This window comes from Phocoena sinus, chromosome 11, assembly GCF_008692025.1.
Source record: "Phocoena sinus isolate mPhoSin1 chromosome 11, mPhoSin1.pri, whole genome shotgun sequence".
In the NCBI taxonomy this organism is placed as follows: Eukaryota; Metazoa; Chordata; class Mammalia; order Artiodactyla; family Phocoenidae; genus Phocoena; species Phocoena sinus.
Window position 1 is genome coordinate 37,856,454 of NC_045773.1, and position 16,414 is coordinate 37,872,867.

Below are 16,414 nucleotides of genomic sequence, written 5' to 3' on the forward strand. Positions count from 1 at the left end.
TGACACTGCCTATGGGATGGTCTGAGGGCACCCCACTCTCTCAAGCTGTCTGTCCCTAGTACCCCAGTGCCCAGTTCAGGGTGGCTCCAGGGCCCCCAGGTTCCAGTCAGAGCCCTGGGTCCTATCGTGGTCCTGGCCACCCCCCACCCTACATCCAATCCCTCAGCAATGGATGTGAGTTGGTTCTCTTCCAGAAGGCCTGTTGCTATATGCCACTGCTATAGCCCCTAGCAGCCTCTAGATCCTGGCCCAGTTGCAGCCTCCTGCCCCAGTCCCCTCTTCCTGGCAGCTAGAGAATATCCTCAATGCCTACCTGACCCTGTAACTCACCCTGAGACCCTTAAATTAGGCTCTGGTACCCAGAAATGCATTCAGAGCTCATCCAAAGGCACCCACCACCACCTCACCACAACATAGTCCTCTCCACGTGCCTCCAGGCATCCAGGCTTTTGCCCAGACTGTCCTTCCTCACTCTGGGCCTGCTCTATCCCTGTCCTGCACCCTACCCTCTTCAAGTCAGGTGTGATGACCAAGGCCTCAGGCCCTGGGTCATTAGGCTTGCACTGGAATCCCAGTTCAGCCAGCATATAAGCAGATTCCTTAGCCTTTCCCAGTTTTAGTTTCCTCGTCTGTAAAATGGGAGGGTTCACTGACTTTGCCTTATGGGATGTCTTGAGAGTGAATAAGATAATCCCAGAAGCACTTGGTTCAGGGTGCACCATTCAATCTCCATATTTTACAAGTTCTTCTGACTGGTATCATCTCCCCAGGGCCTGGCACATAGTAGGGCTTGGGAGACAGAGGCCTGAGCCTATGCTGCACACACCTCAGGAGAAGGGCCCACCAGGGTAGGCACTGGGCTTCTGGAAAGCCCTCTGGGAACAACCCTGGCAACCCCTGTTCCTGCTCTGAGGATCCATAGGCCCAGGTGGACCGCTGCACTAAGCTCTGCAGGGGGCAGCCCAGGACCTAGCTATGCTGACCTCAGTCTCTGACCAGTCAAATGGGCACCAATGGTGGCCTCACCCTCCCTTCCAATCCAGCGGTGAGACCTGATCCGTGACTGCACCCTGCTGAACCTTGGTTTCCTCATCATGGAGATGATTAAAAACCCAGTCTGTGGGGTTGTGTGAGGATTCACACCAATAAATGTAAAGCAGCTGCTTGGGGCCTAGTGCCCAGCAGGAGCTCAAGAAATGATGGCAAGGAGATGGAGGAGGAGGAGGAAGGCCCAGGGGGCTGCCCAGATACTTCACTCAGCTGCAAGGTCTGAGGGCAAACAAGGCCCAAGCAGCTCTAGCTCGGGGTTCACTCTACTCGCCCACATAGCTTGGCCTCACACTGACTCCCAGGAATGGCAGACAAGACTATACCTGGAAAGCAAGGCAGGTTGGGGGTCTGCAGCTGATAAAGGGCTGGAGGCTGGGAGGCAGAGAAGAGACCTGGGTTTGAGCCCCAGCCCTGGCCTGCTGAGCCTTAATGTTCTCATTTGCACACAAGGATCTTTGTGGGTGCTTCAAGTCCCAATAATCTGCTCCTGGGGCTCAGTAGGCTGGGAAACCTGACCCCTCCATTCCCCTAGATGCATGCCCCAGGAGAGGGCTATAGACCCAGCACAGCAGGGGGCAATACAGTGGCATCCCTCGCTCTGAAAGGCGAAGTCTCTGAGAGAGACCCCAGCCTCTGAGAAGAAGCGACCAGACAAGGCCTGCCTTCCGCTGGGCAGAGCTGCTCTGAGCCACCTCACCTCTCCGCTCAGTCATGGACAAGGCCAGGTGGAAGCCAGCTCAGTCCAGGGCTCCCAGTGAGGCTGACGTAAGCTTCCCTTGCCTCTCCTACTCTGTGAACTGTAAAATTGGCTTTTCCTCACTGTTTCCCTATAGGATGATTGACAAGAGTGTCTTGGAAGGGGAGTGGTCCCAGAATTTGAAGCTCTTACACATCGGATTCCTGGTTATGAGGCCAAAGATGCTAAAGGTTCCTTGGCAGGGTGCATAACCAGTTCTCTCAGGGAGGGATGAAAAGAGGAACCCCTGCTCTCCTCACAACTACCATCAGGGCTTCAAATGAGACCCAGATCTGTCCGCACACCCAAGGCTGTAGTTGGGCTAATATGGCTGACATCAGGGATAGGGCTGAAGGTTCCAGGTAGCCACTTCAGCTCTGGGGATTATGAAGCTGAGAATCCTAGGAATGACCCACTTCTAGCCCAGCCACACAGCCCAGCACAGGCTTGTAGCAGGAGCTGGGCACTGCCTGGGGGCTGGAAGGAGCCAAACCTCCATGGCTTACATGGAGGGATCACCTTGGAGTCGGGGGCTGCTGCACTCATTTCAGGCACAGTACCTGCTCACCCTCACACCCTGTTCATTATCACACACTCCAGGGGTGCTGGGTCAGCCACGTGACTCCATGGGAGTCAGGACCAGGCTCGGATCCAGTCTCTGAGGTCCCCTCTGAGGGCCTGGGTGGCCCCCATACCACTGGAGATAGACCATGGAGGCCAGCTTTGCTCTCTCCCCCTAATCCCAGTTCCATTCCCCACAGCTCCCAGTGCCTGGGCCAGCTTCTCTGGGTCCCACCCTGGGCAATCTTCTAGTCTCTCACTCCAAGAAAGGGTCAGCTCTAGGGAGCCTGGGCAGCTCAGGTCTCCAGGTTGTGAAGGGTTTCCCACCCCCATCCCCACCCACCTCACTGCTCAGAGGAAAAGTGTTCAAAGCAATCTATCATGCACCTCAAAATCTTTCAATCTCTGCCTATTTCCAAATTCCAATTCCAAAGCCACTTCCATTTTTAGGTATTTGTTAGAGCAGCACTTCACTTCGGGTACCAAAATCCGTTAACAGCATCCTATTGCTGCTACAACAAAATGACCACAAATTTAGTGTTTTTAAACAACACAAATGTATCATCTTACAGTTCTGGAAGTCAGAAATCCAAAATCAGTTTTAAGAGGCTAAAATCAAGATATAGGCAAGCTGGCATTCTTTCTTAAGGCTCTAGGGAAGAATCCATTCCCTTGCCTCTTCCAGCTTCTAGAGGCCATCTGTATTCCGTGGCTCATGGTCCTTCCTCCAGCAATGGCATCGCTTTGACCTCTGCTTCCACCATCACATCCCCTTCTCTGACACTCCTGCCTCCCTCTCATAAGGACCCCTGTGATTATATTGAGCCCACCTGAATAACCCAGGATAATCTTTCCATCTCAAAATCCTTAAATCTGCAAAGTTCCTTTTGCCATGTAAGGTAACAAATTCACAGGTTTATGGGATTAGGACATGGGCATCTTTGGGGCCATTATTCTGTCTACTACAGGAGGGAGAAGATTGCTTTACCAGTCCCAATCCCTGCCCAGATGGCCTGTCCTAGGACTGGGGGATCATGAGGGGGGGATCAGGCTGCTGTTCTGGCCAATGCTGGCTGGGGGCTGGCTGGGGGCTGACCGGGGCCCAGAGCTCCAGGAAACCTGGCGCCTGCCCCTGCTGCAGAAAGGACGGCCTGTACTCGGCGTGGCCACTGTGCAGAGATCAGGTGCACTGTAGCCCAAGAAGCGGCTATGGCTCAACTTGAACTGCTGCCTGGCTCGGGTGGGAGGCTAAGCCCTCATAGCTTCTTCTCCCTGCTGACCAGAATATGTGAGAGCTGCTGTCAGGTACAATGTGAGCCACATGGGAAATTCCAGCTCCATTCTAGAAAACACATACACTGTTGGCTTACTGGTGGACATTTACTGAGCTTAGTGTATGCTAGACCCACATGGGACCCCAGAGAGAAGACAGAGACAGGAAGGCCTCCAAATGCATGAGACAGAATGTCATTGCTACTGGAAGAAGTGGGCTAGGGTCTGGTGGGGAGAACCCAGAGGTCAGATGGGTGGTCCAGAGGAGAGAGCATTTGTGTTGGAGCCTGAAGGAGAGGATTATCTGGACTAGAAGTGGTGGGCAAGAGCATTTCTGATGAATGCACAGCCTGGTCAAAGAGAAGGAGGGGAGTTTGAGGAATGGATAGCTCTGCAGGGAAGCTGGAGTATAGGGCAGTAGAAGAAAGAATCCAAAGATGGACAGGGAGGGACATGCTGGCCTACATAAGTTAAAGCAGTTCTCAAAGCCAGTCAGCAGTGGAATACTTTGTTCTGATGGAAGCTTACTCAGAGCACTGATGAGGCTTTGGGAGGGCTCCCCAAGACCCTTCCCATAGTCATCCTCCCCTACCTCTTCAGATCTGGACTCTGCAGGACACGGAGACCACATTCAGGTCATGCGGAGCCAGCCAAGGGTTTAGAGCAGGGATTGGGAGAAGTTAATGGCCCAGGGTCCAGGTGGGGTTAGGGGAGAACAGAAAGGGTACATGTCAATAAAGCAGCTAGATGGGCCCCATGGAAAGAGCCACGGGCAGCTGGGAAAAGCATACAACTTGAGGCAAAGTGTCAGTTTCCTCAACTGTCAGAAGAGATGTAATTGCTCTTCCAGAGTACATCCATCAGGGACTCCTACAACCTTTGCCCACGCTTGGGGCTCCAGCTGACAGAGGCTGGGTGGACATCAGGCACATCCCTCAAGACCTCAAGGGCCTGTAGAGCCTGGACTCCACCATCAGCCCCACATCCTCCTGCTGTTCTGTCTCCTGGGCTCCATGACACATGCTAAAGGAGGCAGCTCATCTCTGCTCCAGTCCCAGTAAGGAGGGAGGAGACAGGGCAGGTGAGACTGGCTTTCCCTGGGCTGGAGCCACAGGCTGCTCTGGCCTGGACCTTGGGGCACTCAGGCTCTGGTGAAGAGGGAAAGGAGGGACTGAGGGGAGATCTGGCTGCCAGGCTACCAGCCTCTTGGTAGCTCCATCTCCAGAGGGCAGAGAGAAGTCAAGAGCCCAAGACTGAAATCCCTGCCTTCCCTTTTTTCCAGACTGCCATGTCTCTGCCTGACTCGTGTTGGTGCCAACCACAAGACACACACGAGGGTACAGCATCCTCCTTATGTCTGCCCTCCAAGGCAAGCAGTGAAAACGTTCACAGTGCCCCATGAAAGGTGCAACCCATGGTCTCTTCAAAATCATCATATTAAGATAAAGAAAGCACTTGGTCCCATTTCTCAGACTTAAAAGCCAACGCTGACAGAGTTGAAGTCATCTACCCAAGGACATACCCTAGTGAGGGGCAGATGCCAGGATCTGCACCCAGGCTGGTGTAGCTCCAACACTGGAGCTTAACGTCCAAGCCCCAGTCAAGCCAGTGGCTGCAGGCTTGAAGCCCGGCCCTGCCAGTCCACTTGGCCTGCACCTCTTTCTCAGGGGAGTCAGGCCTCATGGGAGGAAGTTGTCCCCAAGGGTGCCTACTGCTTCAGTGACCCCAACTATGCCTACACTGTCACTCCCCATTATTATTTATGTACTCTTGGGGAGCCATATCCACATGCTTGCCAAGGCCTGAAGCCAGGAGGGTGAGACCATCAGGGAAGCCATCAGTGGTTGAGGTGTGGGACAAGGAGGCAACAGACTGCTAGGTCAAGGCAGCTACCCTGAGATGCTGCGAAGAGAGCAAGAGCCCAGGGACACAGGTAGGAGAGGAAGGGCAATACTGGTGAGGCAGGCCAAGATCTGAGAGCACACGGGGGCTCTGAAAGCCCACGCCGCCTTTCCAGGTTCCTTTTGGAACAGCCATGGCTGGGAGTCCCTGGCTCCTCCTCAAAGGAAGCCATGGGCAGCTTGAGGTCCATGCAGCTGGGTCTGGGCAAGGAGCAGGATACAGTAGACCTGGGAACTGCAATGTGGCCTCTGCTAAGGCAAATACAACCCCCAACCACAGCGAGGGAGTAGCTCAGGCCAGGTATGACTCCAGCAATAGACTCTCCCAAGGCAGGGACCTAACTTCCTATCTCCATTTGGCCTCCTCCCATCATGGGACCTCAGGCAGGCCATGTCTTCTGTTGTGGAGTCCCTGCCTGGGGAGTGGGCCCTTGAATACCAGCTACATACTTTACCTGACTGACTGAGATTAAAATGAGACTGCCATCTTGCACTGGCCTTGGAGCCAGAAAAGCCAGCTTCTCACAGGGAAGGGAGCTGCCCAAGGTCCCACTGCAAGACACAGCTCTAGAACCATCAGAGGCTGTCTACCATGGCTCCATGTCTGTCTACCATGGTGGCTCCATCAGAGGATGCTGTCTACCAGACACACTGCCTCTGGCCACTGAATCACCAGGTCAGGCCTCTGAAAGTGCTGGGTTGGGGGGATGGGAGGGGAGACCAACAGAATGAGTCAGCTTAGTCTGCCATGTTCCTTGAGACCCACCCTGATGCAGGCTAACACCAGCACCTGCCAACCTGGAGGTTTCCTGTCGCTGTGGACAGAAGGGCCTTTGGGCCTCCCGGCAGCCACCAGCCTGCAGACCAGAGCTAGGGTGGAGGTCAAAACCTGGTGCCCACTCTGTCTCAGCTTCTCACTCTCCCCAGCTCCAACCAGGGACAGATGGGTTTTCAGAAACCCCAAGGCTTAGAAGGAATGTTTTAGCTCAAAACTATGGGAATAAAAAGTAAACACAAGCCCTGCTCCCCACACCACCAGCTGGGGCCTGCCAGCCAGCCCTGCAAAGGCAGAAGGAAGCTCTTACCCCCAGCACTGCCTAAGGGCAAGGGGTCAGGGGACCCACAAATCACAATATCAAAACATTAGGTCACCACTTGCTGGTCTCTCGCCACTTTATTGGCCGTATCTCCCAACATCCCTAGAGCAATTCCACCCACAGAGACAAAGCAACCTGCCTTGGCTGCACTGACACGATGGGGCCAGACTGGGAATCCGGTCTGCTGAGCTCCTAAGCTGGATTGTGGGTGCTCTTGCTCTTTGCTGGCCCAGGAAGGACACCCCCACCCTCATGCCTACTCCCAAGTCTCCTAGAAATGTAGAGCATGGAGAATCACAGAGCCATGGGAAATGCCACAAACACCTGGGGTTCTGGAAGGCACCATCCACCTCCCTCCAAGTAGCATTCCAGGTAGAAATGTCAGCCAGGCACTCTGGCAGGTTGGGGCCCTGGCCAGGCATCCACAGGGCAACCATGCTGTGGCCCGCACCTCCTGATATGTAGGAACCGGGGCCTAAGAAGACAGGGACAAGGAGCCAGTTACTGCCTGAGCCCTGGGGAATGAGCAGGGGGTGGGAACCGCATGCTTGCCCCACAGCCAGAGCTGTGATAGTCTGAGTGGAAGGACCAGCATGGCTGTGGGGACTGGGGGGAGGGTAGAGTCTCACCTCCCACAGAAGTCCCTGCGCACAGCCACAAGATCGAGGGACAGGTCAGGCTGGCTCTGAAGCCAGCTGCCGACGAGCTCTGGGTGTCTTGGGTCCACTTCCAAGAAGATGCTTCTAGGTGGGGGAGAAATGGGTCAGCTCAGCTGGGCAGGGCTGGACCTGCATTTCTGGGCTGTCCCAGCTGGGAGGGGTGGAGGCAGAATGACACCCAGGGCAGGCCCAGTACATACTGGGAGGGGAGGAGGCTGTTGAGGTCAGACTCAGGAAACACCCCATCCATACCCAGAGTCCTTCAGGAGCCGAGGTGCCAGGGCCAGGATGTGGGTAATGATGTCCATGCCCTCCTCCCCACCGTCCAGGGCTAGTGGATCTTCATAGCTGAAGGGGAAAACAGTGAGAGCTAAGGGCCTGGGATGGGGTATCTGCAAAGTATGGAGAAGCTGACCAGGACTTCCACAAAGAAGGCTCTGTGGAACTTACACTCTGGGCTGAGAAGAAAGTCTGAGGACCCCGAATGATGGCAGCTCTGATTCCCCTACCTCCTACAGGCAGCCCCCTACCAGGCAGTGCTGGGCATGCTCAGCGAATCCCATTGACTGACTACCCCCAGGGCATGAGGGTCTCCCCACAACAAGGATATTCCTATTCTTGGCTTGGGGAGGCATAGAGCTGGCCCTGACCACTTCTGAGAGCCAGGAATTTGGAAGCCAGCACCCTGACTCACTACCACTGCCTCATCCAGAGGCTGCTGGGCTACCCCTGGTTCTCAGACCGTTTGAGAACAGGATGATTCAGTGCAAAGCCTGGAGTAGAGTCTTAGTCCCAGCTTTCCTGCTAAGCCCCCACACAATCTTGGACAAGGTCCCTTCCCTCTCTGGGCCTCAGTCGTCTGGAAAATGATGCACCCATCTGACCACCTTCTATGTGTTGTATACTGTAGTCTGAAATTTTAGTCATTAGTGGGTCCTCCCCATGGCCTGGCAAAGCTCTACCACTCCCCTTTCAGAGGCAGGAAACTGAGGCTCAGAGAGGTTCAGTGGTCTTAAGTGGGAAGGCAGATGCTGAACCAAAGTAGGTCTGTGGGTTCCAGAGTGAGCCTCTCTTTCAACACCACTGCCCCGTTCAGCCCCCCAGCCTCCCCATCCCTCCCGATAGTATGGTCCTCCAGGGCAGACCCATCCCATTAGGCCTTCTCAGGCCTGACCTCCCTGGTCTATCCCACACCTGAGGATCTCAGGGGCCAGCTTCTCCATGTCCCGGTGGAAGACGTAGGGAGGGTTGCTGACGACCAGGTCCACAGGGCCCCAGGGTAGAAGATGTGCCCAGCTCCCATCTGTGGTCAAAGGGAACACACAGCAGAGAATGGGAGGTAAAGGGTGGAAGCTCCACGCACTGCTATGTCCCTTGGGTAATCCCTCTCCCCAAACCACAACTTAGGCCTATCTCTGGACCCAATAAACTAAACTTCTAGATTAGTGCCCAGTGTCCCCAGCCAGCAGCCTGGCTGGGAGTGTGTATGCTCTGACGTGGCAGTTCTCTCCCTGGAGTGTCCTTGCCTTCTCTTCTTCCTATCAAAAACCTCCTCAATAAGCAAGACTCAGATCAAGTGCCACTTTCAGGCAGCCATCTCTGATTGCCTGACAAAGCAAGCGCCTCTGTTCTCTGCCACCCTGCTGGCCTTGCCACACTCTGCCTCATAGCCAACATGGACTGAGTGTATGGAGGGCAAGCCTGGCCTCAGTCAGTTGATTCCTAGTGGCTCTGTTTACTGGCCCCACCCTGCATCAGGTATCACACTCCATGGAGGGCGCACATGAAGCTCAAGGATGCTGTGGGCATGTGATAGAGCCAGAGCTGGAGCCAGAACTCTGCGGGTACTCTGTAAAGGATGCAGCCAAGTCATGCTGTGCCTGGGCCAGGCGGGGGTGGGCAGACACTCAAGTATTTTGGTCCCAAAGGCTATCTCTTGAGCTTCTGCTTACTTCTTGACAACAAACAAGCCCTAGTTAAATTCATTAATTATGGGGGATACGAAAGGTAAGAAAGATCCTGTGGCTGGTCCCTTCATGGGTCAGGTCAGCCCAGGAGGCAACAGGGACTTGCCTGTCCTCAGCAAGGATTGGGGGTGGGGAAGGGGTGTGTGTGGGGTGTGTGTGTGTGTGTGTGCGTGTGTGTGTGTGTAAGCCATCCCTCTATCTCTGCAGAGTGCTTCATCCACCCGTCAGCATCTGGACCCAGGATCCCCACCCAGGGAAGATGGGTGGGGAAAGTACCTAAGGTCACATCGAAGGGGATGATCCGAATCCTGTCCTGCAACCGAAGCCTGGAGAGATAGGAAAGTAAAGGTGAGCATGGGGAGGGGGAGAGGGGGTGGGAGCAGGGGTGGGGACAGATTCCTACCCTTGGCTACAAAGAACGGGAGAATAAACCCTTCTTGGACCAGCAAGACACCTGGTGTCCATTGTCCATTTGTAACCCTGTGGGACCTACGCCAGGCCTCCCCCACTGCCTCCTCCTTCTTGGGGGTGGACATCGGCGGGTTTGATACCTGGATAGAGGTTGAGAGCAGGCCCCAAAGTCTGACTCCCCCTACCCTGACCGTCTGCACCCAAGCTCCCCTACCTCTGAGCATTCTCATGGGCCAGGCAGATGGCGGCTTCTCCCTTGTCCACAGCAATGACTCGGCTCTGCCCCAAGAACAAACAAAAGGTACGTGGGAGACAGGGTGTTTGGAAAGGCCAGGCCTGGGGACCAGAGCCCTCTTCCAACCCTCTGCTAGAAGAGGAGGGAAATACTCAGTAGCTTTTCTTCCTCTGCGGTCAGGGTCTGGCCAGATGGAAGGGGATGGGACTTAAAGGCTGTGACCATGGTGGGCTGGGGCAGCTCTGTCTTCCTCCTATTTTCAGTCATTTCCTCTCAAGTAATTCTAGCAGAGTGGGTTGGGGAGGGATCAGCAGGAAGGACAGTAAGTGCCAGTCACAGTCTACCCAGGGTGGGGTGGAGGGATGCATAGGGGGCTCACCTGGGGGAGCCTGCTCAGCAGGCTGAGGGAAATGGCTCCTGATCCACAGCCCACCTCCAGGATGAATGGGCCACCTTGAGCTCCCACCACACGGGGCCCTTGGGTCACCTCCTCCAGCACCCATTCAACCAGCTCCTGCAAGGGAGATAGATCCTGATCAGAGTTGGTGCTGACCTGACTCCTGTGGGTCTTGGCACAGAGGGCCAAGCATAGTTAGCCCCTGTGTGAATGTAGAATGGGGATGGTTAAAGCCAGACTGAACTTCGTTGTCAGCTGCGGCCATGGGCAGGTCACACTGCCTCTCCATGCCTCCGCTTCCCCATCTATAAACTTGAGCACAGTTGAGAATAACCCACCTCATTGGGGGCAGGTGGAGATTTAACAGAAGCACATTCATGAAGCACTGATCTCATGCCTGGTACATGGTAAGTGTTCAGTAAGCCTCAGCTAATCCTTTTACAGACATCCTCTTGTTTTGCGCTTACAGCAATGTTAAGAATCATACTTAATGGTCCCTGGCCAACCCCTCTGTGCCTGGCCCTGCTTCCGGAGGTCTCCCTGTATTAATCTGTTAGACCCTCATGAGGAAAGTGAGGTCCAGGGGTCAAAGCCCCACTGGGAACCTGGCCTGCAGCTCATGGTGGCCAAGAATCAGGGGCCAGTGTGTCCCCAGCTTCCTCACAGCCCCCCCAGAGAGGCTCCCAGGTCAAAGGGACAGGAAATTCCCTCCATGGAGGGGCAGGGGGATGACAGCCCTACCTGAGCCCTGTATCTGAAGGGGGCTGTGGCACACACAGGGCATGGGGTAAGTGGGCATGGCATGGGAAGAGGTGCCTAACTGCACTGTACCTGTGTTGGTGGCAGGGGGACACTTTCAGACACTGTCACTTTAGAAACAACAGTTTCAAGTCTGACCCACCCATCTGTCACCTGAAGACTGTGCATGGAAGCCAATACAGGGTGAGCGTGGAGGGCCGCTGCTGTGCATTGGCCAAAATGTTTCTCAACAGTAGTAGAGTGGGGGCCCAAGTAGCCAGGTATGGAGCCAGGGAACCAGGGAAAGGGCATGGAGCCATGGAGCAGGGAAAGGGCAGTCCCTCAAAGGGACCCGCCCTTTGGATGAGGGTAGGAAAGGCCCCCCTAGAGGCTGAGGATTCCTGGGGTTCCAGGCAGGGCTGGCTCAGGGAACGAGGGGAAGAGTCAGGAAGTAGGTGTTTCCTTCATCTGAAAGAGATCTACTTCCTCCAGGCTCTCTCTACCATGACCTTCCTCACTGTGGGCCTAAGGTCTAGGATGGGGTGTGCTTCTCCCACCAAACTGAATGCTCCATGATGTGAAGACAGGAATCTAACCCGTCATGGCATGTCCCACACGGGCAGGGCTTGGCCCACAGAGCGGCCTCTTGGCTACTTCCCAAGTGCTGGGCAAGCTCTCAGTGGCCACAGGAAGCTACCCTGAGCCTCAGACCCGCAGCTTCCCCCAAGCCCCAGTGTCAACAGTTAGGCCCCGATAGAGCAGAGGGCTCCAGATCACTCAGACTCATTTTCCACATAAGCTGCTCAGTGCTGAGTCCCCAAAAGTATTTCATCCTTCATCCCAACCCGGGAGCAAAGTTCACCTGTCCCCAGGGTAGCAAGTCCAAGGCAGGTGGAACTTGGCCAGTTCCAAGTTCCAAGCCCCTTCTGCACCAAACAAGCTACTGCCTATGAGTGAGACAGACCCTCTCCAGCCAGAGAGGGCTTCCCCTCACTCCTTCCCACCAGCCCTGTACCAGGCACCACTGGAGAACTGGAGTGCTGGCAGCAAGCTGCGCCCACAGCATTGGGACCAGCACAGAGCCAGCAGTCTAGGGCTGTGGCTTGGAGCCTGCGGTCACAGTGGCGAGTCCACATAATAAGTGGCCAGCTGAAACTTGTCAGGGGCATGAACTTCTCTTGGTTTCCTGACCACAGACAGACCTACCCTGGCTGGAGAATGACCCCTTAGTCAACCACACTGGCCAGCCACCTCAGAGAGACATCCTGACATCAGAGACACACACCACATGTGTGAATGTCTACCCTGGTCAGGGCATGAAGATGAGAGACTGCGCCCCCACTGCCACCAGTGCCCCTTGGCCTCTCCCTTACCCTCCAGATCCGGGGAAGATTATCTTGGCTGTAGGACCACTTCGGGTTTTGGCGGGGGCGGGGTAGGGATGGAGACCACTCCCAGCAAGTCCAGAAACTCTCTTCCTCACCTAGTAAAGAGTCTCCTCAGCCTAGAGTTGGTGGCTCCTTGGGGGAAGCTGAAAATTGAGCTGGTTACAGGCCCAGGGCACTTTTCCCAGGTGAACAAGGGGAGAATCCAAGAACACTGCAGGGTCGGAGCAGAGGGGAACATGGGAAGGAGGCAAAGAGCAGGCAGCTGTCGGCTCTGCCTGGAGCCACTGCCTCAACAGGACTCCACACCCCTTAAGAGGCTGGCGCAAGGCCTCAGCAGGACCTGAGTGCCATAAGGACCCTCATTAGGATTACATTCTTGATGAGGCAGCCCCAAGAAGGCAGCATTGCCTCCCTCAAGCTAATCACAGACAAGGCACTGAGCCTCCCACACCTCACAGAGCCTCACCTCGCCAAGCTGGGCAAGAATGGCTCACACTTCCAGCCTTGGTTTTCCCACTGTACACACTGCCAGTCCGGGGACTGAGCCACCTCCCCATCCCCAGAGAAAACCCAACTGGTCAGGCCACACACCGCCTACAACTTTGCATTTCAGAATTCTGCACCCATCATCAGAAACCACCCTTCAATGGATGGAGAGAACGCAAGCACCATGGTCCCTCCCTTGCACTAATTCTCCCCACTCCCCACCACAGGCCACGTCCTCTCAAGTTCTTGGTAAGGCACTCCCCAATGCGGCTTCACATTGGGGCAACCTGGCAAATTCTGAGAAACGTCTGTACAGTGAGGCGAGGACCTGGCCTCCCAACCGCAGCCTCCCTCCTCTCCCCCACCCCTTATAGCAGAGATGCTCTTCTGGCCCAGACCCACCCAGGAAAGGGGGGGCCCTCACATGGGAGCCGGAAGTCCACACCCAACACTCAGAACCCTGGAACACATGGTTGGTGCCAGGTCAGCTCTGAGGGGACTCAAAGGTCATCGCGGTAGCTTCCCTCCCATGCCCTGACCCTTGGCAGCCTCAGGGGATGGTGAGTGACCTCCTGGCCAGAGGTCGCATGCTTGGAGGGGCCACAGGTTGGCCTCCCAAAAGTCTGCAGGTAGCAGGCTATATCCTGCTCTGGGTCTCTGCACCTATCCAGCTCATCCAATCCCAGATGGTTCAGCCCCTTGTAAGGTATGGGGCCCTGACACAGGAGACAGGATGTCTTGAGTGCTGCCCCCATGCTCCCTGCCTTGACATCCCTGTGACTTCAGCAAGGTCTCAGACTCCCTACTGTCCCGGCCCTGACACTGGGCATTAAGGCAAGGACCTGGCCTCCCAACCACATGATGCAGGGGGCAAGTGGGGTCAGAGGGCTTCTTGGCTGAGGGAGAGAGGCTGGGAAAGTGAGAAGGGGCTCTGGGTCCCTGGCTGGGACAGGTGGATGAGGCCTGATATTTCCCAAGAATGTGTGTGCCTTTCTGGAAACACCCCTTCTCAGAACGTGGTGCGCTCTGGCTTGCCCACCAGCCCCCACCCACATACCCCTCCACCTGCTCTGCTCTCTCTGGCTCCCAGCCCTGCCACCTACAAGGTCATGGGGAAGCCCAAGAAGGGCCATAGAAAGCATTTCTCCCAAGACTAGGGTGTCGCACCTACACACAGCATGCTGGGACCATACACTTCCCAGTCCTAGTAATTTGAGAAACACAGGTGATTACCTGACTAGATAGTGGATGTAATAGGTAAAAGGTCCCAACCAGTTCCCTGGTCTGGAGGCCCAACCCTCTCATCATCTGGGCCCAGAGGGGGCAGTGACCTACCCAAGGTCACAAAGCTTAACCAGGCTTCCAGATGTCCAGCTGGAGCCCTCTCCACTTCGCCCATGCCTCCTGAGGAAGAGGAGGGCACTTGTTTCCCATGGGTTGGGTTGGCTATGGGCCCATGGGACAGCTCCTAGGGAAATGACAGGAACCGGCCGAGTACCAGCCGAGTACTTGGTGGGCAGCACTAGTTGGGGCATCTTGAGCCACGGCCAGCCTAGCAGCTGGGGCAGTGGCTTGGGAAGTGAGGATAGTCAAGGAGGTGAGCAGGAGACCTCTTTCCTCTTGGCCCCACCTACTCAGCCAGCCAGGAAGGGCGCTGCCTCTAAAGGACAGCAGTCATGGGGCTCCAGCGCCCCCTGGTGGAACTCTGGGACAAGACAGGTGGCCTGAGCCCCCTTCATTCCTATCCTGCCCAGTCCTGATGGCACACCTACCTCTGTTTCTGGCCGAGGGATAAACACTGGGGGTGCCATCTTCAGACTGAGGCCCTGAAAGTCCCACTCACCAAGGATGTACTGCACAGGCATCCTGCAGAGGGGGCAGCAGGGTGATCATCAGTGCCGGCACCTGGACCAACAAGACCATGTCTGGGTTGGGATACCACTTGTGGCCAAAGTGTCGGGTAGGGTCATGTCTCCTACGCCCCAGAACTCCTAGCCAAGACCTTCCTTCCCTCCCTTCTTCCTATTTACTACCATGACCCCTCTCTCATCACTCTCTCATCCCAACACCTCCCTAGTCCTTGGACACTTTCCTCCTCCCTGACCATGAACTTGGTGGAGCTGAAGGAAGCTGGACCCTGCTCCCCACACAGAGCCCTCTGGTTTGGCCCATGGTGCTCACCTTTGCAATCGGTAGCTACTCAGCTCCTGGACATACTGTAACTGCCAAGGGGTCAGGGGCTGGGTCCAAAGTCCTGGCCTCAGGCTCTGAAACTGCACCACAGAGAATGTGAGTGTCTGGCTCCCCTAACCCAGGTTTCTTTTGTAGACAATGCCAGTGGGTCCAACACTGGCCACCTTGGTGATCCCTGAACCCCTAGTGCCTGGCACACACTGTAATAGTTTGTTGGATGAATGAATAAGTATCTGCCTAAGACATTCCTCCAGAAAAATCCCATCATTCTCAGCTCAGCACTCTCAGTGGAATGGAAAAGCCTGGATGTCTCTTCCCCAGAGTCCTCCCTCCCCCCATTTCCTGCCCTCTTGACAACACTGCACTTAACTGTTTTGGCTCCAAGGACGTGAGCCACGATGTACTCACTGGATTCCCGGGCCTCAGGGATGCCCCTTTTCTCAAAGACTACTGTCCAGTGGCTGACCAGTTCTGTGGCACTCAACATCCGAGCCGGAGGCAGATGGGGTTGCTGTGAGCTGAAGGTGCAGCCCCAAATGCCTCCCCTCCACCCCAGGCCAGACAGGAGGGCCCTCAGCATTCTGCCCCAATGTCCCACATCTCAGGGAAAGGATCCCTTGAGTACTTCCCCAAGGTCCCCAAATCTTTCTCGTGATGTCAGCTGCTGAGGATGGTGGCTGGCCTCAGCCGGATAGAGATGGAGAAGGTCACAGGCTCTGGCTCCTCAGCATGACTCTGGTCCTCAGATGTGGCTGCCCTAGAATAGGGAAGGAGAACCAGGAGAGTAGCTGAGACTTGTGGGACCCACTCCTCTCTGACCTGTTGCCCGAGAGAGGACATGCTCTTGCTCTGTCGCCTCTTTGACTCCACTTTAGACCCTCACCCACCTATCTGAGTTTTCTTGTCTTGGTCAGTGACATTTTCTTCATGTTTTTGGCTCAAGTGATCTGAACCCATAGCTCAGTCCCTACTAATAAATGGGCTGGTGTGGATCAGGGCCCAGGCTTGGGGATTGGACAGATCTATCTGACCCAGAGGGTGTGACCTTGGGAAAGTCATTATTTCTGTGTTTCAGTTTCCTCGTCCATAAAATGGGGAAAATAACACAAACTCCACGGTGAGCACTGCATCGATCAATGAATATCAAGGGTCTGGGAGCCAGCTCAACAGATAGAGGAACTCAATTTTATATGCTCTTGACTAATATTACTAGGAGGAGGAGACTACCCTTGCTTGGGAGCTTTGCTTTTGACGTTTTGCATGCACTGTCATTGATCTGTATGCTGAAAATCACCCCTCCACCCAATTTAACCCATAGTCCTA

The 16,414-nt window shown here is 55.3% G+C and overlaps 1 protein-coding gene across 7 annotated transcripts in view; it reads right to left on the bottom strand.

Annotated features, from left to right (window-relative positions):
* HEMK1 (HemK methyltransferase family member 1) overlaps positions 1 to 16,414 on the bottom strand; it is a 33,901-nt gene that overhangs the window by 16,884 nt on the left and 603 nt on the right. For 2 of the 7 annotated variants that reach the window (XM_032649674.1, XM_032649676.1), the window contains exons 2-10: positions 15,462 to 15,848; positions 15,080 to 15,171; positions 14,671 to 14,764; positions 10,269 to 10,403; positions 9,869 to 9,933; positions 9,520 to 9,569; positions 8,471 to 8,579; positions 7,529 to 7,624; positions 7,247 to 7,360 (exon numbers count right to left, since the gene is read on the bottom strand). In XM_032649674.1, coding sequence (XP_032505565.1) covers positions 7,247 to 7,360; positions 7,529 to 7,624; positions 8,471 to 8,579; positions 9,520 to 9,569; positions 9,869 to 9,933; positions 10,269 to 10,403; positions 14,671 to 14,764; positions 15,080 to 15,171; positions 15,462 to 15,671 — 965 coding nt within the window. In that variant the 5' untranslated portion in view covers positions 15,672 to 15,848. Of the gene's footprint in view, positions 1 to 6,663; positions 7,093 to 7,246; positions 7,361 to 7,528; positions 7,625 to 8,470; positions 8,580 to 9,519; positions 9,570 to 9,868; positions 9,934 to 10,268; positions 10,404 to 14,670; positions 14,804 to 15,079; positions 15,172 to 15,461; positions 15,849 to 16,414 lie in introns of those variants that run through there. The other 5 variants (XR_004352280.1, XM_032649679.1, XM_032649675.1 and 2 more) reach the window with 5 other exon arrangements.